Genomic DNA, 24038 nt, shown 5'->3' with positions numbered 1-24038 from the left:
TCAGAACAGGGAGCTCCTGGATGGTCTTAGTGGTTAGGATTCGGAACTTTCACTGCCATGGCCCGGGTTTAGTCCCTGGTCGGGGAACAGAGATCCCGCAAGCTGTGCGTCATGGCCAAAATAAGAAAAAAAGAAAAAAACACCTCATCTATTTTACACACATACAGTCATACATACATAAAGGGCTCAGAACAGGTCTACATAGTAGAATAGAAACGGAGGAAACATTGGAGCAAATCCTACATGTTCTGTCTGAACAGATTAATCAGCCCTACTTAGCGTTCTCAGCATTTTATTTCTAAAAGGAAATTGGTGGCATAGGTAGGCATTTGACACTTGCCCCAAATTAAATGATAATTTTAGCATAACTACTGAATTTGGCTAATGGAAATTATGTGCTTCTCTAAGAGCAGCAGTGGTCAGATCTCAGCCTGTAGAAGTGGGCATGTGTCCTCCTGTCCTCGGCCTGGGTGACTGTCCGTCTTACCCTCCACGCAGCATCGGGGCACTCAGGGGTCCCCAAGGACCATGTAACTGTCACAAACATCCTTTCAATCCCTAATTTCCTGCCTAGCAAGTAATTCTCATTAGACTCTTAGGAAGAAAACATCAGTGCTCACCTTCTTTCTTTGACTGTTTTGAGCTGTCAAGCTTAGAATGATACAAGTGATTAAACTAATAATAACATATTTGTGTTTTGAATAAATACGGTATGAATTGTATCAAACCCCCAAAAGTTTCATCTAAATTTTTAACCTCTTGGATAATGTAATTAATAATTGCATTGAAAGGTTAGTACTTTCCTTTTGTATAGATTTTTCTTAACTTTTAATAGCAGTACTTTCTGTCAAGCCAGTGTATTATGTTTTTGTCTTGTTATTGTGTTTCACCAGAAGCACCTGGGTTCAGCAATACATCTTTGATTATTCTCCACCAACTCGAAGACAAGATGAAAGCCCATTCTTTCCTTATGGACTTCATTCACCAAGTAGGCATCCCAGTCGCTGTGAACAGGGATGGCCAGACACCTGGCTTTACTGTGCCCTTTGTGGCTCTCTCCAGGACAGTGGGAGACCCTTTCTCACTAATTCTGAGGTGTTTCATTGGGTGGGACATGACTAGTGTTGCCCATTTTCTTTGCTGACTTAAGTAAATAATTCCAGGGCTGTGTGGAGGCCTGTTACTACAAGAAGCAAAGCTGCATTGAAAATAGGATAAAAAGAAGAAAAATAGTGTATTTCAGCAGAAATGTTATTTCAGCTTTTCTTGTTACATCCTATGATACCCTGCTTTTCATTCGGATTTCCTATGTGCTTTTATATAAAACTTAGGTTTTCCCGAGTTGATTTTGTATTACTAGAAAGACAGTGAAGAATCTGAAGGTGGTGACAGGTTTTTCTATGTGGATGTTTAATTTCGAGGTGCCATTAGCATCAAATACTCATATAAAGTATTCTTTTTTTTTAAGGGGTAAGGGAATTCCCATTTATATTGAGCCTAATAATAGAAAATGTTTTTGCTGCTAGCCAGAGTTGTTACACAAAATCACCCATCCTTACCTTGTTGATCAGTTGTGGCTCCCAGGCATAATCCAAAAGAATTAATTTAAATCCATTTTTGCACACTTTTTCCCAGAATCAGTATGCCTCCCTGTTAAAGAGACTGAAGTCAGTGCCACCTAATAGAACCTTCTGTGGTGATGGGACTGCCCTGTGGCTGTGCCGCCCAGCGTGGCAGCCTCAGTCCTGTGTGGCTGCTGAACACTTGAAATTGCTGCTGCAGCTGAGGAACTGAAGTTTTCTAAATTTAAATTTAATTGACTTAAAGTCACCACTTTGCTGGATAGTGGCTACCTTATTGGACAGTGTGGTTCTAGAGGATTCCAGAAATACCTTGGTTGTTTCTAATACCTCACTCTGCTTCAGTTTTGTTTTTTTTTTTTTTTTTTTTTTTTGCGGTACGCGGACCTCTCACTGTTGTGGCCTCTCCCGTTGCGGAGCACAGGCTCCGGACGCGCAGGCTCAGCAGCCATGGCTCACGGGCCCAGCCGCTCCGCGGCATGTGGGATCTTCCCGGACCGGGGCACGAACCCGTGTCCCCTGCATCGGCAGGCGGACTCTCAACCACTGCGCCACCAGGGAAGCCCTCTGCTTCAGTTTTAATGCACAGTCTGGCTCCAGTCTGCTCTTACTGTCTGGGCAAGAGAACTTTATTTGTTCATTGAGTCTTTTCTTAGTGTTTTAGGTGGGCTGCAGATCAATGGGGAAAAAACATGTTTTCTTCTGATGTAATTGTCAGGTGTTATCAGTTAACTCTTAATACATAACAAATACCCCCGGATGTGGTGGGTTAAAACAACTGTGGGTTAGCAGGGGCGGTTCTTTGCTGATTTCCCCTGGGCCCTCTCCTTGAACTGCATTTGGGGTGGGCTGAGCTGGCAGGTCCCCAGGCATCTCTTGTCAGACTGGCAGTCGGTGACACCGTCCGCTGGGGCCTCTTGGTTCTCCCCCCACTTAGTCTTATCCTCCTCTAGGCTGGACTGGCCTCCTGTGGTCTCCAGGCGGCGCTTCAAGGGGATGAACTTAGAAGCTGTAGGCTTCAGACGTCACATATTATCACTTCCACCAAAGCGACGTTGGTCAAAGCAAGTCACAAGGCCAGGCCAGATAAAAGGGATTGGGAACTTGATTGTGCCTCTTGATGGGAGGAGTGGCAAGGTCACTTTGCAGAAGGGTGTGCAGAAGGCTGGGGTGGGAGGAGTCCGTGGCCCTCACATGCCACACTGCGGGGATGCTAAGTTATCGGCGGGGGGCGAAGGGGGGGAGCCATGGGGCTGGAGCCGTTGTGGTATCTCCTGGTACAGCCTCCCTGGGCCTCAGACCCTCATGGAGTCACACAGCTGTTGGCAGTAGCATCCGTTGCAAGGGAATGTCTAGCCAGATCTAAAAATCCCAGTCTGCCTGTGCCTTTATATTTCCTTTAATATTTAGAGCTCATTTCATTGAAAGATTTACATTAATAATCAGGAAAAATGTACAACTGGATACTTGTATCTAAGAAAATAATTCTGAATATAAAACTCTCCTCCTCAAGCCAGAAATGGGCATCAAGCAAATCAGAGGCAGCTGATGCAAAGGGTCAGAGACACCCTCCCCCCCAACCCTCCCCATGGCTTTAGGGTTCTGGAAGGTGGAGGCTGCTGAGTTTCTAGTTCTGAAGGTCTGGAGTCTAGGGGAGTTGATCAATGTAGCTAGAAAAGAACAATTTTATGATTTTGATAACCATAAACAATCATTTGAGGAATAAGGTAGGCAGAGACAACAGTAGTTGACCCTAATCTTAGAACAGGAATGTCTGTACTTTCTTACAGGTGTAAATGGCCCTGGCTGAAGAGAGAGAGAGAGAGAGAGAGAGAGAGAGTGTTAGGAACAGCCCCAAAGACCAATAGACGGAGGTCTTTCTGGGGGAGGATGGGGCCAGCATCTCTGTACCCAGTGAGCTGCTGGTGGAAATGTGACTGCGTTCTCCTGTATGTTACTGTGAATGCTTTCTAAGAATATGTGTTCGTCTTGCCTCAAGGTCGGCTTGTTTGGACGTCTCGGCACTTTTCCAGTGAGAGGGCTGCCGATGGCCACACGGCTGCTGCTCTGTGAACACGCTGAGAAGCTGGCCGCCGCCATCGTCCTCAAGAACCACCACTCGAGGCTTTCCGACCTTGTCAACACAGCGATACTGATGGCCTTAAACAAGAGGGACTGCGACATCCCGTGCAACCTGACTCCCGCAGACGTCTTCTTCAGAGAGGTGAGACGAGACCCGTCCTCCCCTTAGTGCGGCTCTGGAGCGCTGTGCCATTTACAGAACGGGCCCCCAGTGAGGAAAGGATTGAGAACAAAAGATGTCATTGAAGTTTTAAATTGGACTCCATGTTTTCTGGGTAAATTATCCCTCAGAAGTATCACTCATCTATCGCTTTCCCTGTAAGTTAGGGCTTGTAAAGATGACTACAAAGTCTTCCCTATCACGTCTGGATGTTTTCCTTGTGTTTCTCCACACCACGTCTTGACTCTGCCCCAGAGGGCATCTCCATGGTGGGCTCCCCTGTCCCCCGGCTTCTGTTGTTTTGATGAAGGTGCAGCACCATCAGGTCAGAGCTTGGAGCTGTCGTCCCCAGCTTCCTTCCTTGCTGCTTCCACCTGTTTGCTGTGCCTGCTGTCAGACCAGGCTCCTCTGAGGCCGCCCTCTCCGCCCCTCCAGCGACTGCTCTGTCCCAGTTCCCCTTCAGGCCTGGACCTAATTGTGGCTCCCCATCTTGCTAGCCCGGGGCTGCACCATCCCGCCTTGGTCCCCTGACTCCTGCTCACATCTTTGTAAACAGTCCCTTCACTAAACTCTCCTCAGCTGCCTGCTGGGATCCTGCTCTACACCTCACTTTTAAAGTCAGATTTATTTTCAGAGGAAAAGAAAAACCTGCTGTAAACTTGGGAGGGAGAAAAGATGAAGGTGCTGGCCAGCTGGTGGCAGCTGGGCACTGGTCAGAGCACACAGCTCTGGTACCTGAGTGACACCTCACAACCTCATGAAAGGCAGGGCTGACTTTCCCGTCTCCCTTTACAGGTGTTGACGCCAAGACCCAGGGGCCGGTTGACTCAGCTGAGACCACAGATCCTGGCTCTGAGCCACCATTCAGCAGGCTGTTTTGGGTGTGCTAGTCAGTTGCTTCAGGAGTAGTCCTTCACTAGGGCTGTTCCTTCTCCCTTTGTGGCGTTATCTGAGTTTAGAAACTGCTAGCTCTTCCCCCAGCTCTGTGGAATTTGGAATTGTTTTTTGCATTTGGGAAGTTTTTCTGTTTGGTGCCTCTAATTTTATCTCCTTCCTCGTGCAGTCCGGCTGTCATCTAGCATCTAACAGCCTGTGCCAAGGGTCTCTTCTACTCTGAATATTTGATGTACTGCAACCAAAAATAAGACACTGAACTATGTTCAGTTCTGTTGACTCCTTAAATGTGTTTAGTTTGAAGGCCTCATTTTTATACATTTGGGCTTTTTCTAGGGAATGTAAGGCAAAGCACTTTTCTGTTTTATTTTGTTTTTTAATCAAGTATACCTGAAATCTGAATGAAAAAAAAGAAAGACAGTTCACCTCAAATTTCATGATCTAACCAAACTGTTGTCATTTTTGTGTCCTTTTTTGTCTTTATTCATACATAATTTTACAAGATAAAGTTTTTTTCTTATTTAATTATTAATGACAAATTGAGTTGAGCAAGAACCTGGTTGCTTTTTCTGCTTTTGGATCAAAGTGCAAAGCATACTAGTTAATTATGTATAAGTACATTTTTCCAATTAACTGGAAAAGAAATAGGGTCTGGAAATTATCAATTGGATGAATACATAATTCATGAGTAGCACCGTAGGAATGTGATAGGAAAAAAAAAACTAAAAATGTGATTGGTTCCTCAAAAGAATGCTCCATATGGAAGATAGTAATGTTTAAGACTGTTTACATCACCATTTATCTTAATTTCTCTTTACATTTACTGGTCTTAAGTTTCCTTTGGGTGAAGTTCTAAAGGTCCTCCCACATGGCATAACCATAATAAAAAGAGAGAGCTGAAGAGGTATGCATGTGTTTAGTGAAAAAATATGTATCAATTTTTTTTTTCTTTTTACCTGTCCATCCACTTGGGAGTGGTAAATTACATTACAAACAAGTATGCATTTTAAGAGAAGAGCTGGATAACCCAAGTCAGGCTCTGATTGGTGGGCTGTGTAGGGGAGATGTGATCTCATAGCCCTGGATAGAAGGTAAAATAATACAGACTCTGCTTGAGGGTTGACCCTCCACCTGTAGCCAGTCTGGAAGGAGCCCCCGCACTGCCTGGGTCTCTATAAAGCGAGTTAACTGCTTCAGAACAGGCCCTCAACAGTGTTGGTACAGCTTATGAGCAATGTTTGAAACCACTGAACATGTAACTCACGTGGTAAGGCTGTCTAGCAAGTGTCTTGGGATTTTATTTGCTTTTATGTTATTTCGTGCCTTTTATATCACATGCTTTCATTATCTTTTTCACATTAACAGTGTAAAAAATTCTTACAAATTCAACGTGCCAGAGGTTTCTTGCTAGGGCTGTTAGGATGCCTTTGACTGACATCAGAAATACTAAGAGAAGAAGAGTGATTTTGTTTGGGCTCCATTGTGCATGTGTTTATGAATCGTTCCTTCAACTAGTTTGTAAGTTCCTTGAGGGCAGCAAATCTAATTTCCATTTCTTCTTATCTCTGAGCGCCCAATGCTATGCAAACTCTAAATGCCAAGTAAATATCCACTTGATAAATAAAGGGGGAAAAGCTTAACTGGGGGCTGAAACTGGAAACAAGTGTTTCAGTGCTTAACATTTTTGCACAGTTACCTTCATGTGTTAATTAATGACAAAAAATAGAACAGTTACAAGTTATGTATTTAGTTAGTTTCTATGTAGCTACTGCTGTTCTACAAACATTTCTATTATGTCTAAAGAAAAGAAATTCTTCAAAGAAAGAAATTAGCAAGTTCATTGGTTGGATAACTATTTTAATCCATTAGTTCATTCGTTTAATTCATTACTTTGGGGTCTCGCATTGTTATGTGACATCATTTGTAGCCTAGTACTATTTAAAGGTGGCATTGAGCCCTCATAGCTATAATAAACAAATATTTCAGTTACTTGATATTTAAATACAAAACCTACCGGCTACCAATCCAGAATTTGCTTATTTATCAGACTCAGTTATTTGGGCTCTCCACCTTTTAAAAGTTAGGAGATTCTAACTTTTCTTGGCTTTTAAATTTGTTTTCATCACTGACTGTCCCTTTGACTACTGAGCAGAGGGTGTGACTTAGTGAGGAAAGCCTGCTGAGTCGATTCCAGGCAGCTGTAAGCGTGGCCCATCGGCATGGTCTCTGTTCCTAGTAGGTACCGTCTCTGTCCTTCCTCAGGTGTCCCAGGTAGATAGCGTCTGGGAGTGCTTACTGGAGCACGAGGAGCAAGTCTTGAAGGACACGGCCTTGGAGCCAGTTGAATGGGCGGAGGTGGCGATCAGTGTGAACAGTATTCTCAAGGTACGCACACATGCTGAAGATACCAGCAACTCAAAGCCCAGGCTGTGGATGGGGGAGGAAGTGGTCTCCATGTTCCTACTTTGCATCACCAGTGATCCATAATGGTTTAGCCATTCGTTCATTCCAAAAAGTTAGGAAAACCTCAGTCATTTTATCAGTCAGTTAATACACATCTGAGTGTTTGCCTTGTGCATGTTAAAAGTTTCTATTTGGTAGAATAAACCTTTTATTTGGAGAAGACATGTATATCATTGCAAAGGTATTAATGTTACTGTAACTGTATGCTTTTTAATTACACAAAAGCACACTACTTATATTATTGATTAAAATGTTCCATTTAATTTTAGCTCATGGACTTTATAGTAATGGTCTTCCTAGTTCGGTTACCATAGTTCTCTAAAACTGAAGTTAAACTCTAGAGTAAAACAAATTTCAAATGCAGAAAGAATCAAAAAGTAGTCCAACAGGTCTCTGCCGAGTAATTTTTTGTAATAATAGACTTGATGTTTCAGATTATCTTAGAGATCCTGGGATCCCTTGCTTCCTGCATGTGATAACACATTTCATATTCCAGGACATGCTGCAAGCTGCTAGTCATTATCGACAAAATAGAAACTCCTTGTATAGAAGAGAAGAGCCAGTAGAAAAAGAACCTGAGTATATTCCGTGGACAGGTGAGATTGCAAGCACTGAGCCCAAATACACTGATTCATTAGCAGTTGATCAAAACATATTTCTAATGGTCTGTTATTTTCAGAAGCCATGTTGTTCTCCTAGTGCAAGTTTGTGAGTGAAATGAAAAATAACATAAGTGCCATCCCCAAGATGAGTAGTTCTTACGAAAATCACTTTGTTGCCTTGGAATAATTTGTAGATCTCTTTGTAACTCATTTTTTTAAACTGGTACTCAGGCATCTACTAGGTTTTAGTACGTGTAGTTATTCATAGCAGCAGGCCCTGGATGTACTGACTGTAATTTTTGTTGTTTTAATACAAGGAAGTAAGTGGAGTAGCATTAAAGGAATTTAGAAGGAAGAAGAATCATGTTTACCTGGCTCTGCTGAGGCCATCCTCATAGAGAAGATGGGTTTGAGCAGGACATAGAAAAATATCAGCTGACCTCCTATTGGATTTCTTTTTCCATCCATCAAGGCTGACGGGATATAATTTTTAGGCAGTTGGTCTTTCCCGTAGCCATTATAGAATCCTTACTTGTCATATTATTTTGTGTGATTTTACAGCAACGAGTGGTCCTGCCGGCATCCGAACAGCAATAGTGCGCCAGCATGGGATTGTCCTGAAAATGGTTTATCCTCAGGCGGATAGCAACCTCCGAAACATTCTGACAGAGCAGCTGGTAGCACTGATTGATTGCTTCCTGGATGGTTATGTTTCTCAGCTCAAGTCTGTGGACAGATCCAGTGATCAAGAAAGATACAACAATCTGGAAATGGAATACCTGCAGAAAAGATCAGACCTCTTATCTCCGCTTCGTAAGTGCCTGATATTTCGTGAGGGCTGTGGGTCTTGAGTCTGCAGAACAGATGTAGGAGCCAAATCATTCACGCAATGTGTTATGCAGTGTAATGTCGTTAACCCAGCTGTAGCTCAGAGCTTAAAGCAGAGCTTTCCTGTGTACAGCTTTCTGTGTTCGTTTATTCAGCCTCGTTGTCATTACTTACCAGGTAACAAGTGTCCTAGATGGTGTTAAAGATGATTTAAAAATAAATAAATTAACAGCATGTGGAGACTGCTTACCATCTCAGACCTTCACAGGAACAGCTAGACTGCAGGGTAGAGCAGACAAGGGTCGTTCCACGGTGTGGAGAGGTGGTACGGCTCTTCAGAGGAGAACACGAGACGGTCACAGCCAGGATTCAGAGAAGAAGCTTGTCTTGCTACATGAAGGAAGGGGATAGCATCTTAGGTGGGCAGTGATGAAGCAAGGGACTGAATTTACATCTTTAATGAGTTTATATGGATTATGAAACTAAATGCCAGTAACTGGAAAGGTTTCTATTAATTAACTTTAGTATATAATATGAATAAAGGTAAAATTTCAAGGAATATTTTTTTATTACATATTAAATTTTCGCTAACAGGATTTTTTTCCATCTGTTCTCATTTCCATAGTCACACTAGGCCAGTACCCATGGGCTGCTTCATTAGCAGAAAAATACTGTGACTTTGATATCTTAGTACAAATGTGTGAGCAGACTGACAACCAGGCCAGACTGCAGCGCTACATGACACAGTTTGCTGACCAGGTAACGAACCCTGGGGGTGTAGGCTGTGGACCCTGTAAGAAGACTTTACCATTTCAAATCTTACTTGGGGTTTTTGGAAGATGATACAGTCTTTTTGCAGATTACCAGATACTAATTTGTACATTATGTTTCGTTGTAAATAGGTAGACAATTCTTTATATATAAATATTACTGACGGATTCTTTGACCTCTGAAAAATATGTTAAGACTTTTATTTCTATTCTTATATTTTCAGTTATAATTAAAAGTACTTAGGGATACGGATATTGCTAGAGTTCTAAAGTTTGAGTAGAAGATCTTGGGAGCATGGGATGCTACTTTTAGAGAGCTCAGATTTCTGTACACCTAAGATTCTTGTTTTCCTTCTTTGACATGCTTCCTGTTGTTGTTTTTTTACGCTTACTATTTTTTTTTAAAGTTCGCATTGTGACACTATTCAGGTACATTTAAGTTGTTCCTTAAAGCCAGTCTATTCAGTCAGTTGATCTTTATGTAAAAACTGATCTTTTTTCTTACTATAAAGGTAACATTGTATAAAGTTCAGGAAACCACTATAAACAAAAAAGATTAAAAAATCGTTCATAATTCTACCACCCAGAGAGAACCCTTTTTAACATTTGGTTTTATTCTTCTAGTCTTTTTACTCTACCAAACATGTTTCATTAACTGCTTATTTCACTTAATACATAACAGACATTTGTCCATATCATTAAATATTACACAACCACATTTTTAATGTTGTTATGGTATTTCATGGACTGGATGTAACTTATTTGATCAGTACCTGATTGCTGGACATGGCTTATCTCGTATTTCACAGTAGTGCTGAAGTAAGTACTTTGTGCCCATCATAATTTTTATTCCTTTTAAGGATTCTTATTCTCCGTTGATATTTTCCATCCTTTTGTGCTTTGTTCCTTTTATTTTCTTTATTATGTTTACTAGTTATTTTAAGTCCTTTTGTGCTGATTCCAAAATGATCATTCTTAGGTCTGCTTCTGCTGCCTGCATATTCATATTTTTCTGCTTCTTATGTCTTACAATTCAAAAAATATACATTTATTTATTTTTATTTTGGCTGTGCCAGGTCTTAGTTGAGGCACATGGGATCTTCGTTGCGGTATGCAGGATCTTTTTTTTTTTTTAGTTGCGGCATGCGGACTCTTAGTTGTGGCATGCATGTGGGGTCTGGTTCCCCGACCAGGGATTGAACCTGGGCCCCCTGCATTGGGAGCATGGAGTCTTACCCACTGGACCACCAGGGAAGTCCCTTGCAATTTTTTAAATTGTATTTTGGACATTGTGTATAAAAGAACCGTAAAGACAGAAATCAATGCTGTTCTTTCCCCTGGGAGACAGGTAAGATGAGAGGCAGATCACTCAATACATCAAGAATAGAGGTGGGTCAGGGCTTGACTGCAACTTCCGTTAAATTCATTCATTTCTGGTTTCAGATGTCTTATGGGGCTGGTGTGTTCCTTGCAGAATTCCCCCTTTAGTGGAAATATCTCTTAAGTACTGTGAGACTGCAGGACACTTTTGTCTTCCTTTCCAGCCCAGCCTCTCACACCACCCCAGAATCCAGCAAACGTCCTGTGGGGAAACTGGATGTGCCTCTCTAGATTCTGATTTATTGTGCCAGCCCACATGGACACGTGGCACCCAGTTCTGCCCCTGAGAATTTTTCATTCTGGAAGGATAGCGTCTCAGTACCGTCCAGTGGAACTTTCTGTGGTAATGGAGATCTTGCCCATATGTGCTGTTCCAAATGGAGTTTCTGACCACAGATGGCCTTCAAGTACTTGAAATGTGACTGGTGTCTCTGAGGGACTGAATTTTACATTTTAGATTAAGTTTAAGCAGCTACATGTGACCGGTGACTGCCATATTATTGGACAGTGCACATCTGTGTGACCCTGAGCAAGATCCCCTTTCTGGATCTGAATGGCCTCATTTGTTAAATGAGGTGATTTGAGGACCCTACAATGCAGGAAATGAGTGTTTAAAACTGGATTTCTGTTCTGGAGTCTAAGACCTTTGGGAGAAATTTAATACTTTATTATCAGAAATGTGTGTTGTTTTTTTTTTTTTGGCACTACGCGGGCCTCTCCAGTTGCGGAGCACAGGCTCTGGACGCACAGGCTCAGCGGCCATGGCTCACGGGCCCAGCCGCTCTGCGGCATTTGGGATCTTCCCGGACCGGGGCACGAACACGCGTCCCCTGCATTGGCAGGCGGACTCTCAACCACTGCGCCACCAGGGAAGCCCCAGAAATGTAGTTTTAAAAACTGTATTACTATATATTCTTGAATTCTTGGCTTTGTTCTTTATAGAATTTTTCAGACTTTCTCTTCCGTTGGTATCTGGAGAAAGGAAAGCGAGGCAAATTATTATCTCAGCCTATTTCTCAACACGGACAGTTGGCCAATTTTTTGCAAGCTCATGAACATCTCAGCTGGTTACATGAAATTAACAGCCAAGAATTAGAAAAGGTAAGAAGGATTCAGTTATATGGAGCAGATTTAGGCAATTTTTTGTTTAGTTTTAACTAGTTTAGTTTTTTGTAGTTAAATACTACTTATGGATTTTTTAAAAATGTACATCTCCTATTCTCTCACATAATTTGATAAAAGTATTTTTCATTTATGATGGTACTGCCATTACTTGTTATATCTCAGTAAAAAAAAAATGAAGACTATTGTGATTTGACTGTTATTACAGTAAAATAAAGCACAAAAACTTTAACACATAATTAGCAGTTATTGGCCTTTTTTTGTAATGAGTATTTTCTTGTAATAAAAATGTTCAAATTATCAGTAAAAAGAGTACATGAATTAAAGTTTGTCCCTGACAGGGTATTGACGTAAGAGCAAATGTTGGGATTTTGGGGGGTTTTTTTGGCTAGGCTCCTGTTACAGCCCTTTTTTTTCTTGAATTGGGGTATAGTTGTTTTACAACGTTGTGTTAGTTTCTACTTCACAGCAAAGTGGAGTTCCCTGTGCTATACAGCAGGTTGTTACTAGTTATCTATTTTATACATGTTAGTGTATATACGTCAATCCTAATCTCCCAGTTCATCCCACCCCCCACTCCCTACCCCCCACTTTCCCCCCTTGGTGTCCATACGTTTCTTCTCTACATCTGTGTCTCTGTCTCTGCCTTGCACACGGGTTCATCTGTACCATTTTTCTAGATTCCACATATATGCATTAATATATGATATTTGTTTTTCTCTTTCTGATTTCACTCTGTACGACCATATCTAGGTCCATCCACGTCTCTACAAAAGACCTAATTTCATTCCTTTTTATGGCTGAGTAATATTCCATTGTATATATGTACCATATCGTTTTTTTCCATTCGTCTGTTGATGGACATTTAGGTTGCTTCCATGACCTGGCTATTGTAAATAGTGCCGCAATGAACAATGGGGTGCATGTGTCTTTTTGAATTATGGTTTTCTCTGGGTATATGCCCAGTAGTGGGATTGCAGTAGTGGGATTGCTGGGTCATATAGTAGTTCTATTTTTAGTTTTTTAAGGAACCTCCATACTGTTCTCCATAGTGGCTGTATCAATTTACATTCCCACCAACAGTGCAAGAGGGTTGCCTTTTCTCCACACCCTCTCCAGCATTTATTGTTTAGATTTTCTGATGATGCCCATTCTAACTGGTGTAAGGTGATACCTCATTGTAGTTTTGATTTGCATTTCTCTAGTTAACGATGTTGAGCAGCTTTTCATGTGCTCTTGGCCATCTGTATGTCTCCTTCGGAGAAATGTCTATTTAGGTCTTCTGCCCATTTTTTTATTAGATTGTTTGTTTTTTTGATATTGAGCTGCATGAGCTGTTTATATATTTTGGAGTTAATCCTTTGTCCGTTGATTCATTTGCAAATATTTTCTCCCATTCTGACACTTGTCTTTTCGTCTTGTTTATAGTTTCCTTTGTTGTGCAAAAGCTTTTAAGTTTCACTAGGTCCCATTTGTTTATTTTTATTTCCATGACTGTAGGAGGTGGGTCAAAAAAGATCTTGCTGTGATATATGTCAAAAAGTGTTCTTCCTATGTTTTCCTCTAAGATTTTTATAGTGTCTGGTCTTACATTTAGGTCTTCAATCCATTTTTTTTTTTTTTTTTTTTTTTTTTTTTTTTTTTTGCGGTACACGGGCCTCTCACTGTTGTGGACTCTCCCGTTGCGGAGCACAGGCTCCGGACGTGCAGGGTAAGCGGCCATGGCTCACAGGCCTAGCCGCTCTGCGGCATGTGGGATCCTCCCGGACTGGGGCACGAACCCGTGTCTCCTGCATTGGCAGGCGGACTCTCAACCACTGCGCCACTTCAATCCATTTTGAGTTTATTTTTGTGTATGGTGTTAGGGAGTGTTCTAATTTCATTCCTTTGCATGTAGCTATCCAGTTTTCCCAGCACCACTTACTGAAGAGACTGTCTTTTCTCCATTGTATATCCTTGCCTCCTTTGTCATAGATTAGTTGACCACAGGAGCATGGGTTTATCTCTGGGCTTTCTATCCTGTTCCATTAATCTATATTACTGTTTTTGTGCCAGTACCATATTGTCTTGATTACTGTAGCTTTGTAGTATAGTCTGAAGTCAGGGAGTCTGATTCCTCCAACTCTGTTTTTTTTCCCCTCAAGAATGCTTTAGCTATTTGGGCTCTTCTGTATCTCCGTACAAATTTTAAGATTTTTAGTTCTAGTTCTGTCAAAAATGCCATTAGTAATTTGATAGGGATTGCACTGAATCTGTAGATTGCTTTGGGTAGTATAGTCATTTTCACAATGTTGATTCTTCCAATCCAAGAACATGTATATCTCTCCGTCTGTTTGTGTCATCTTTGATTTCTTTCATCAGTGTCTTACAGTTTTCTGAGTATAGATCTTTTACCCACTAGGTAGGTTTATTCCTAGATGTTTTATTCTTTTTGCTGCAGTGGGATTGTTTCCTTAATTTCTCTTTCTGATCTTTCACACTTAGTGTATAGGAATGCAGGAGATTTCTGTACGTTAATTTTGTATCCTGCAACTTCACCAAATTCATTGATGAGCTCTAGTAGTTTTCTGGTGGCATCTTTAGGATTTTCTATTTATAGTATCATGACATCTGCAAACAGTGACAATTTTACTTCTTCTCTTCCAATTTGTATTCCTTTTATTTCTTTTTTTCTCTGACTGCCATGGCTAGGACTTTCAAAACTATGTTGAATAGTAGTGGCGAGAGTGGACATCCTTGTCTTGTTCCTGAATCTTAGAGGAAATGCTTTCAGTTTTTCACATTGAGAATGATGTTTGCTATGGGTTTGTCATATATGGCCTTTATTATGTTGAGGTAGATTCCCTCTATGCCCACTTTCTGGAGAGTTTTTATCATAAATGGGTGTTGAATTTTGTCAAAAGCTTTTTCTGCATCTACTGAGATGATCTTTATTCTTCAATTTGTTAATACGGTGTATCACACTGATTGATTTGCATATATTGAAGAATCCTTGAATCCCTGGGATAAATGCCACTTGGTCATGGTGTATGATCCTTTTAATGTGTTGTTGGGTTCTGTTTGCTAGTATTTTGTTGAGGATTTTGCATCTATGTTCATCAGTGATATTGGTCTGTAATTTTCTTGTTTTGTAGTGTCTTTGTCTGGTTTTGGTATCAGGGTGATGGTGGCCTTACAGAATGAGTTTGGGAGTGTTCCTTCCTCTGCAATTTTTGGGAAGAGTTTGAGAAGGATGAGTGTTAGTTCATCTCTAAATGTTTGATAGAATTCACCTGTGAAGCCATCTGGTCCTGGACTTTTGTTTGTTGGAAGATTTTTAATCATACTTTCAATTTCATTACTTGTGATTGGTCTGTTCCTATTTTCTATTTCTTCCTGGAAGAAATAGAATGGAAGCTTATACCTTTCTAAACATTTGTCCATTTCTTCCAGGTTGTCGTTTTTATTGGCATAGCATTGCTTGTAGTAGTCTCTTAGGATGCTTTATATTTCTGCAGTGTCCATTGTAACTTCTCCTTTTTCATTTCTAATTTTATTGATTTGAGTCCTCTCCCTCTTTTTCTTTATGAGTCTAGCAAATGGTTTATCAATTTTGTTTATCTTCTCAAAGAACCAGCTTTTAGTTTTATTAATCTTTGGTATTGTTTTCTTTGTTTCTATTTCATTTGTTTCTGCTCTGATCTTTATGATTTCTTTCTTTCTACTAACTTTTCTTTTTCTTCTTCTTTCTCTAGTTTCCTTTAGGTGTAAGGTTAGATTGTTCATTTGAGATTTTTCTTGTTTCTTGAGGTAGGCTTGTATAGCTATAAACTTCCCTCTTAGAACTGTTTTCACTGCGTCCCATAGGTTTTGGGTCGTCGTGTTTTCATTGTCATTTGTCTCTAGGTATTTCTTGATTTCCTCTTCGATTTCTGCAGTAATCTCTTGGTTATTTAGTAATGTATTGTTTAGCCTCCATGTGTTTGTGTGTTTTACGTTTTTTTCCCTGTAATCAATTTCTAATCTCATAGCATTGTGGTTGGGAAAGATGTTTGATATGATTTCAATTTCCTTAAATTTACCAAGGCTTGATTTGTGACCCAAGATGTGCTCTGTCTTGGAGAATGTTCCGTGTGCATTTGAAAAGAAAGTGTAATCTGCTGTGTTTGGATGGAATGTCCTGTAAATATCAATTAAATCTATCTGATCTATTGTGTCTTTTAAAGCTTCTGTTTCCTTATTTATTTTCATTTTGGGTGATCTGTCCATTGGTGTAAGTGAGGTGTTAACGTCCCCCACTATTATTGTGTTACTGTCGATTTCCTCTTTTATAGCTGTTAGCCGTTGCCTTATGTATTGAGGTGCTCCTATGTTGGGTGCATATATATTTATAATTGTTACACCTTCTTCTTGGATTGATCCCTTGATCATTATGTAGTGTCCTTCCTTGTCTCTTGTAACATTCTTTATTTTAAAGTCTATTTTATCTGATATGAGTATAGCTACTCCAGCTTTCTTTTGATTTCCATTTGCATGGAATATCTTTTTCCATTCCCTCACTTTCAGTCTGTATGTGTCCCTAGATCTGAAGTGGGTCTTTTGTAGACAGCATATATATGGGTCTTGTTTTTGTATCCATTCAGCGAGCCTGTGTCTTTTGGTTGGAGCATTTAGTCCATTCACGTTTAAGGTAATTATCGATATGTATGTTCCTATTACCATTTTCTGAATTGTTTTGGGTTTGTTTGTGTAGGTCCTTTTCTTCTCTTGTGTTTTCTGCTTAGAGAAGTTCCTTTAGCATTTGTTGTAGTGCTGGTCTGGTGGTGCTGAATTCTCTTACCTTTTGCTTGTCCATAAAGCTTGTGATTTCTCCATCGAATCTGAATGAGGTCCTTGCTGGGTAGAGTATTCTTGGTTGTAGGTTCTTCCCTTTCACCACTTTAAATATATCATACCACTCCCTTCTGGCTTGTAGAGTTTCTGCTGAGTAGTTAGCTGTTAGCCTTATGGGAGTTCCCTTATATGTTATTTGTCATTTTTCCATTGTTGCTTTTAATAATTTTTCTTTGTCTTTAGTTTTTGTCAGTTTGATTACTGTGTCTCGGTGTGTTTCTCCTTGGATTTATCCTGCCTGGGATTCTCTGCACTTCTTGGACTTGGGTGGCTATTTCTTTTCCCCTGTTAGGGAAGTTTTTGACTATAATCTCTGCAAATATTTTCTCTGGTCCTTTCTCTCTCTCTTCTTCTGGGACCCCTATAATGCGAATGTTGATGTATTTAATGTTGTCCCAGAGGTCTGTTAGGCTGTCTTCATTTCTTTTCATTCTTTTTTCTTTATTCTGTTCCATGGCAATGATTCCCACCGTTCTGTCTTCCAGGTCACTTCTCCGTTCTTCTGCCTCAGTTACTCTGTATTGATTCCTTCTAGTGTATTTTTCATTTCAGTTATTGTATTTATACAGTTATACAGTTTATAACTGTATAAACTGTATATTTATACAGTTTATACAGTTATAGTATTTATCTCTGTTTTTTGTTCTTTAACTCTTCTAGGTCTTTGTTAAACATTTCTCGCATCTTCTTGATCCTTGCCTCCATTCTTTTTCCAAGGTCCTGGATCATCTTCACTATCATTATTCTGAATTCTTTTTCTGGAAGGTTGCCTATCTCCACTTCATTTAGTTGTTTTTCTGGGGTTTTATCTTGTTGCTTCATCTGGGACATAGTCCTCTGTCTTTTCATTCTGTCTGTCTTTCTGTGACTGTGGTTTTCATTCTGCGAGCTGCAGAATTGTAGTTCTTCTTGCTTCTGAGAGCAAATGTTTTATACATGTCTCTTTTCCCAATAATTAGTGTGGGTGGCTGATACTTTATGTGTAATTACTCTCAGCGTATGGTACTCATCTGTTTTTAGGCTTGCTAGCAGTGACTTGATCTTTCATTGATACAGCTTGGGGGGAAACCAAGTTTGGGTTTTACTTAATCTTTATTGCAACTTGAATTAGTATCCAAGATTTTATCATAGTTTTCATATTTTGTTTATTGTAGGCTCATTCAACACTTCTGGGTTTGGCAAATATGGAAACTCGTTACTTTGCAAAGAAAAAAACCCTTCTTGGCTTGAGTAAATTGGCTGCATTAGCTTCAGACTTTCCAGAAGATACACTGCAAGGAAAAATTGAAGGTAAAATATAGTGTTTGAACAAGAAGACATACAAATCAGTCATACTGTCAGTGTATTCTTAGAATGTGCTCTTGTTATCATTTAATGGGGTCCATTAGAAACAGGAGCCATCTCCTTTGAGAGGAGTGCTTTCTATTCAGTGTCCTTAGGCAATTACTCAGTTACATAATTAGGATTCTCTTTTTATGGAAAAAGTAATGTGCCTTAAATAAGAATTCCTAAAGAGTAAATTCAAATGATTTGAACAGAGTACTCTGATTACACCCCTAGTGACTCATATGCTAAGAAGAAACTGCAAAGAAACTTGACATTTACTCAGTGGGTTTGCTGTAGGTGGTGGTAATTCTGTAGTGGTGGTCTGCTGTAGGTGGTGGTTTGGGAAATTCTTCCTCATTCTTTTATTTTTAAACGCTAATAGTGCCTTTTGTTCTAGAGAAGTGTGTATATGTTCTGCAAGGCTGGCTGGTAGTCTGAAAGGGGAGCTGTATTTTAACCTGGCCACCAGAGTTAGATCATGTTAATCAAAATATCTTAACACAAGGCTTTATTATTGCTGGTTCCCCCCCAACTTCTGGTCATCACTTTGCATTTTGATCACTTCTTCTTAGCTTTTGCTTTCTTAGCACAATGAGAATATTTTCAGGTCTCAGTAATTTCCTACAGACTATTATCACAGTGTATCTAATTGAAGGGAGTAGATTTTTAAGAGATAACTTTCTATTGGTTATACAAGTTTAATTATGGAAATTAGTAAAGTATAGAAAAAACAACAACAACAAAATAAATTGTCTATAATCCCACTGCCCTAGAGATAATTACTGTTACTTTTTTAATCCTCCCAGTCTGTTTTCTTAGGTATGGAAATTGCACAAAACAGTTTTAATTTTTACAAGCTTGGGATCATGTGGAATGATGCCAGTATTTGAATGAGCATATCTGTGATTTAGTCACTCCATTTTGCTGTAACTGCTGTTAGCAAACAGTTCTCCGTCCTTTTTTCCTGCAGCCCAGCTCATTCTCGTGGGTGAAGCCAGGTTATGATAGTTTATGTAAATCAAAAGCTCCTGTCACCCTATCGTATGGCGATAAATAACCATTGCTGGGTAATAGGTCTAGTGCACAGTCCTCTGGCTTGTGTTTTTCCTGGCATGTACTCATGGTGGCTTTTAAGTAGATCATTTCCCTTAGTGAATGAAATTATACTAGAAACTCTGGTAAAGTGAAAAGTAGTACTTTACAGAGTAACCTTAAAATGGCCTGAGAGACCTCAGATTTGGGGGACTTGTGCTTCTGAAATCCATCTGCTCTACAGTTGCTTCAATCAGTAGGTTTGTTTTCTTAGCTCTTCTCTCCCCTCCTAATATTTCCGGTTGCTGTGATAATCCACATGACTTGGATCAAACCCTGAATATTTGTAACATAACTAGGAATCAAGAATAAGCAGAATTAATAACATTCTAGGATCACTGAATTAGTGATGGGATTACCTTTAGAGCTGTTCCATTTCTTTTTAAATTCAGATTTGTTTATGACAGCGCAAAAGTGAATGTTTCCCCCTCCCCCTGTGTTGCCTCCTAGAAATGGCTGAGCAGGAGCGCTTCCTGCTGCACCAGGAGACGCTGCCTGAACAGCTGCTGGCCGAGAAGCAGCTGAGTCTCAGTGCGATGCCGGTACTGACTGCACCACAGCTCATTGGCGTACGTGCTTTTCAAATCCCTGCACCACTTCATAGTCTCAAAACCACCTCAGTGTTTCCTGGACCACGTAGTACAGTTCCTCAGAGTAGTCATCTCTCCATTTCTTATTTTCCTGGTCACTTTCCCCTGGAGTCAGGTGTCAGAAGCTGCTTAGGAGCAGGGTGCCAGTTAGCAGAAAGCAGTGGGTCAGCCTCTGCCCCCCATAGCTCTCTGCCTGTTCCTCAAGACGCTTATCCAGGCGACCAGAAGGAATTACTTCCATTGTGCTTTTCTAGTACAGGACAGATATGTACCATGAGACATAGTTCAGGCTCTTCAAAAACAATGGTTTTAGGAACTGGATTTGCATAGCCTCTAAGTGCCATCGTCACCATTTCCCTCTGCAACATAGCACATTCCTGAGGACATAGCTAGATTAGGGGCTGCAACCCAGACAAGGTAATTTTGTTGCTGTGCACACTTAATAACCTTAATTCTGCTTCTCTCTTTTCCTTTCAAGAAAGCATTTCCAATGCAAAAGCGGTGTCATAGAATCACCTTGAATTGCCCTAATTATGTTACTAAGAAAGCAGACAATTCAAAAACTTCAGTATTTTAGTCATTATTAGTAACACATTTCCTATCATTGAGCTCACAGCAGCCTCTCCTGATAGAGCACATTTAATTTAAAAATCTAAGGGGCTGTTGCCTCTAAGACTCACCATTATTTTATGTATTGGTAAGAAGGAAAAAGTTGTCCAAATTTACCTTGATACTGAATCAATTTTAATACTACCTTCCAATTTCAGGGATGTTAACATTGTGGGGAAAAAAGGTTCAGAAACAGTGAAATAAAATATTGTTTTCAAGTGTTGTAAGACAATGACAACAAGTAGATAGCTTTTCTTCTGAAATGGTTTGAGTATTGTCTTTGCTGTTAAAGGATTATGTGCAGTATTTTAAAATGAAATTTGTTATGTTATAAATAATTTTTGGAAAAAGAAGTTAGGAAAAATTCAAATTGATATTGTTAATAAGGCAAGCATTTTTCTGATTATAAAATTACGGGACATTTATGATCATATATAGTCAGCTGTGATCTACCCAACCAGGGGTAACCATTGGTAACGTATTGGTGTGTTTTGTTATCTCTTAAGTAAACTGTAGACCAACTGCATGCTTTCTCATAGGTCTCAATTTTTAAAACTATTGAAAGGGCAACATTTCAAAAGCATTATAGCCAGCTTTAAAAATGCAAGGGCAGCTGTTTATTACAGAGTATGCTTGAAAGAGTACTGAAATGTATACTATCTTGAACTTATGAATATAAATTTACTGGCATTTTAGAAGTATATATACCAAGTTATACAAGTTAGTTACTGTGAATGAACATAGGTGTGTTTTAAAAGACAGTTTGCTGTGAGGTAGATGGAGTTTAATTTCCAAACGTGTTGCTGTTCTTTGCTATAAAGATACCTATAGACGTGATGACTTCTCTGTAAATCTCTCCAGTCTTGGTTATATGAAGAGTTAAAATAATTATCTACCTTATTTTAACTTGCCATAGCTGTATATCTGTGAAGAAAACAGAAGAGCTAATGAGTATGATTTCAAGAAAGCTTTGGACTTGCTTGAATATATTGACGAGGTAAGTAAAATCACTTGATCATCTCAGGCAAGGATCACAATTTGTGTATGGTTTTCTGTAGAACTGAGTACATCTTGAAAATGTCTTAATTTTAAAAGACTCTCAAAAAAATAAAAGACTTTCTGGTTCAGCTACCCATAACTCTTGGAATACGTATAGCTCTTTAGAAAAGCTGTCAAGAGATCTCACCTCTTGATAATTCTCACACATTTCCAGGTGTCTTTTTCCCTGCACAAATAAAAAATGTTGCTTTTCAAGGTCCTGACATATTTTTTCTCTTTCATTTATTGAGTCGTTGTTAGTTTCTCAAACTGATATGCCGCTTGTCGATTTATTCTTCATAGTATTCACCCTAAGAGAAGCTGTTTCTCAGCCTTCTTTGAAAAAAAGATTATAATGATAATTCTGTAGGGTGAGTAGTCGGCCCTGCAATTGAAAGTAGTTTGGTAGATTATAAAGACAATAATATGTTGGCTTTTATGTTACTCTGTTTAAAATCTTGACTCTCTCAAGCTTCTTGATAAAATCAGATTATCTCAGAATAATCGGAAACAAATTCACACAAAGTTCTTAATAGTTTTACTCTTCTGAGTAGTATTAACGTCTCAAAGAAAGGGAAATTTTTTTAAATTATAAATTAAAGCATAATAATATTTATGTGGAATTAGGAACTGACATAACTCAAATTTAAGCATGTATTTTTTTAAATCAGGACTTAATGAGGATTTTTTTGTTTTGCTGTGAAGGAGGAAGATATAAATATAAATAATCTAAAACTGGAAATCCTTTGCAAAGCTCTTCAGAGAGATAAGTAAGTTCCCATAGTGTGAATACAAGACATGGTTTTGGAAAAGGACTCTTTAGGAAGATTATGATACCATACACATCAAATCGTTTTATAACCTAATTGCATTGTAACATATATTATAAAAATGTTAATGGTTTCATTAGCAATCCTAATGTTTTTATTCAATAATTAAGGAATAGCTTAAGGACTTGGGGCCACTGGTATAATTCTCTGCTTTTGATTTTAAATTTTACACTGTCAGTTGGCACAGAAATGTGTATGTTCCTTATTTTCACAGAAGTTGGGCCAGTTCTGCCAAGAAAGATTGGGGCTACAAATTTTTTTTTTTTTTAATAAGAAGTTAGTACAGTTTGAGAATCAGTACCCTCTTCTAAGTTATTGTGACGTCTTTTTCACTGTAATCTCCCTACATAGGAGGATTTCTGTCCACTGGAACGGTGGTATTAAGATTCAGTGGCAAAGAGAGACAGAATAATCAGCTGTAGAGATGGATTTTTCCCACGGAAAGAATTTTAAAGAGAGCATGACTTGAGTGCTAAAAGCCTTCTCTACTCGGTTTTCCTTTTTCCTGTGGCTTTGAGAAATTGCAATGGAACTATTTTTACTAAAGCATTTCTTCCTCTAATCACTCCCAGATAGTTAAAATTGTTGTCAAATTTGGTCTTGGAGGTCATCCTCCAAAGCATCTAGCTCTGCCTGTTGGATTCTCCTTCGCAATCATAAAAGATGTATTATGTCATTTGACTGGAATACCTTGTCTTGGCTTCCTGATTAAACACTCTACGGTATCATGAGGGATATAGCCATTGATTACTACAAAGGAGTGGTTCTGTGGATTTGTATTTCAGTAGTAGATAATCTCAACTAGATAAAGGAAGCTTTTTAGGTTACACCAGACACTGGTTGCCATTTTACTTTTATGAGAAACAGAATATAACATTCTTTAACTATCACCTGTGCTCTGAAGGGTCATACTTTAGGGTCGTTACTAGGTTGTTACATATAGAATTTTCTTGGGAAAGATACCTCACTACTTGGTTTTGACATCAAATACATGCTGGTTATATTGGGCGAATAGCTACCTGAGTATAGCATCTCCTATCTAATAGAGAGACTCTGGGTATATCCAACATTTAATAAAGCTCCTTTATTTAAATAGTTTTCAACAGTATCACAAAACTCAAGATTCTTCACCCCCTACAACATCAAAACAAATCCACAATAGCAAACAAGTCATTTGTTTCAGATTGTGGCCACAGTCCCATTTTCTCCTCACAGTGATTTTGTTTTCTAGCTGGTCCAGTTCAGATGGTAAAGATGATCCAATTGAAGTATCTAAAGACAGTATATTTGTGAAAATCTTACAGAAACTTTTAAAAGATGGTAAGTGGTTTGTTCATGTTGGAAATTAGTGTCACTCCTCAGTTTTAGAATCTTAGAATAATGGGGATTTGCCTAGGTGTCAAATGCCAGGGGGTTAAAATTAAACGGTATCATACTTAGAATTAGAGAAACTTGTTTAAAATAAAGGGAGGGCTCTTTCCTCCCCTACATGTTGGGGAGCTGTGTCATGGTGGAGTTGCCGTCTGCTTGGCCACTTAACTCTTGTGAAGATTGAAAACCTAAAATGTGACTTTTTTGGTATATCCCGTACTGAACTGGCCATACCATGCCTGAGAGCAAACTACAAAATGTTTTATCAATCCATTTTGGACATTAATACTATAAAATTAGTTTTAAGAACAAAATAAGGGGCTTCCCTGGCGGTCCAGTGGTTAAGACTTCACCTTCCAATGCAGGGGGTGCGGGTTCGATCCCTGGTTGGGGAGCTAAGATCCCACATGTTTCAGGGCCAAGAAACCA

At 39.4% G+C, this 24038-nt stretch overlaps 1 protein-coding gene across 4 annotated transcripts in view; it reads left to right on the top strand.

The window, feature by feature from the left end:
* Nucleotides 1–24038, top strand: part of NUP133 (nucleoporin 133) — a 57175-nt gene that overhangs the window by 28388 nt on the left and 4749 nt on the right. For 3 of the 4 annotated variants that reach the window (XM_060126399.1, XM_060126398.1, XM_060126401.1), the window contains 12 exons: nt 894–988; nt 3580–3804; nt 6979–7101; nt 7676–7775; nt 8343–8594; nt 9235–9368; nt 11702–11860; nt 17908–18043; nt 19622–19740; nt 21287–21367; nt 22114–22178; nt 23470–23558. In XM_060126399.1, the coding sequence (XP_059982382.1) occupies nt 894–988; nt 3580–3804; nt 6979–7101; nt 7676–7775; nt 8343–8594; nt 9235–9368; nt 11702–11860; nt 17908–18043; nt 19622–19740; nt 21287–21367; nt 22114–22178; nt 23470–23558 (1578 nt within the window). The remainder of the gene's footprint in view (nt 1–893; nt 989–3579; nt 3805–6978; nt 7102–7675; nt 7776–8342; nt 8595–9234; nt 9369–11701; nt 11861–17907; nt 18044–19621; nt 19741–21286; nt 21368–22113; nt 22179–23469; nt 23559–24038) is intronic. The other variant, XM_060126400.1, reaches the window with a different exon arrangement.

The sequence above is a fragment of the Lagenorhynchus albirostris genome, chromosome 16, assembly GCF_949774975.1.
Source record: "Lagenorhynchus albirostris chromosome 16, mLagAlb1.1, whole genome shotgun sequence".
NCBI lineage: Eukaryota > Metazoa > Chordata > Mammalia > Artiodactyla > Delphinidae > Lagenorhynchus > Lagenorhynchus albirostris.
The sequence above is the reverse complement of the archived record's forward strand: the minus strand, read 5'-3'. Positions and strand labels throughout refer to the sequence as shown.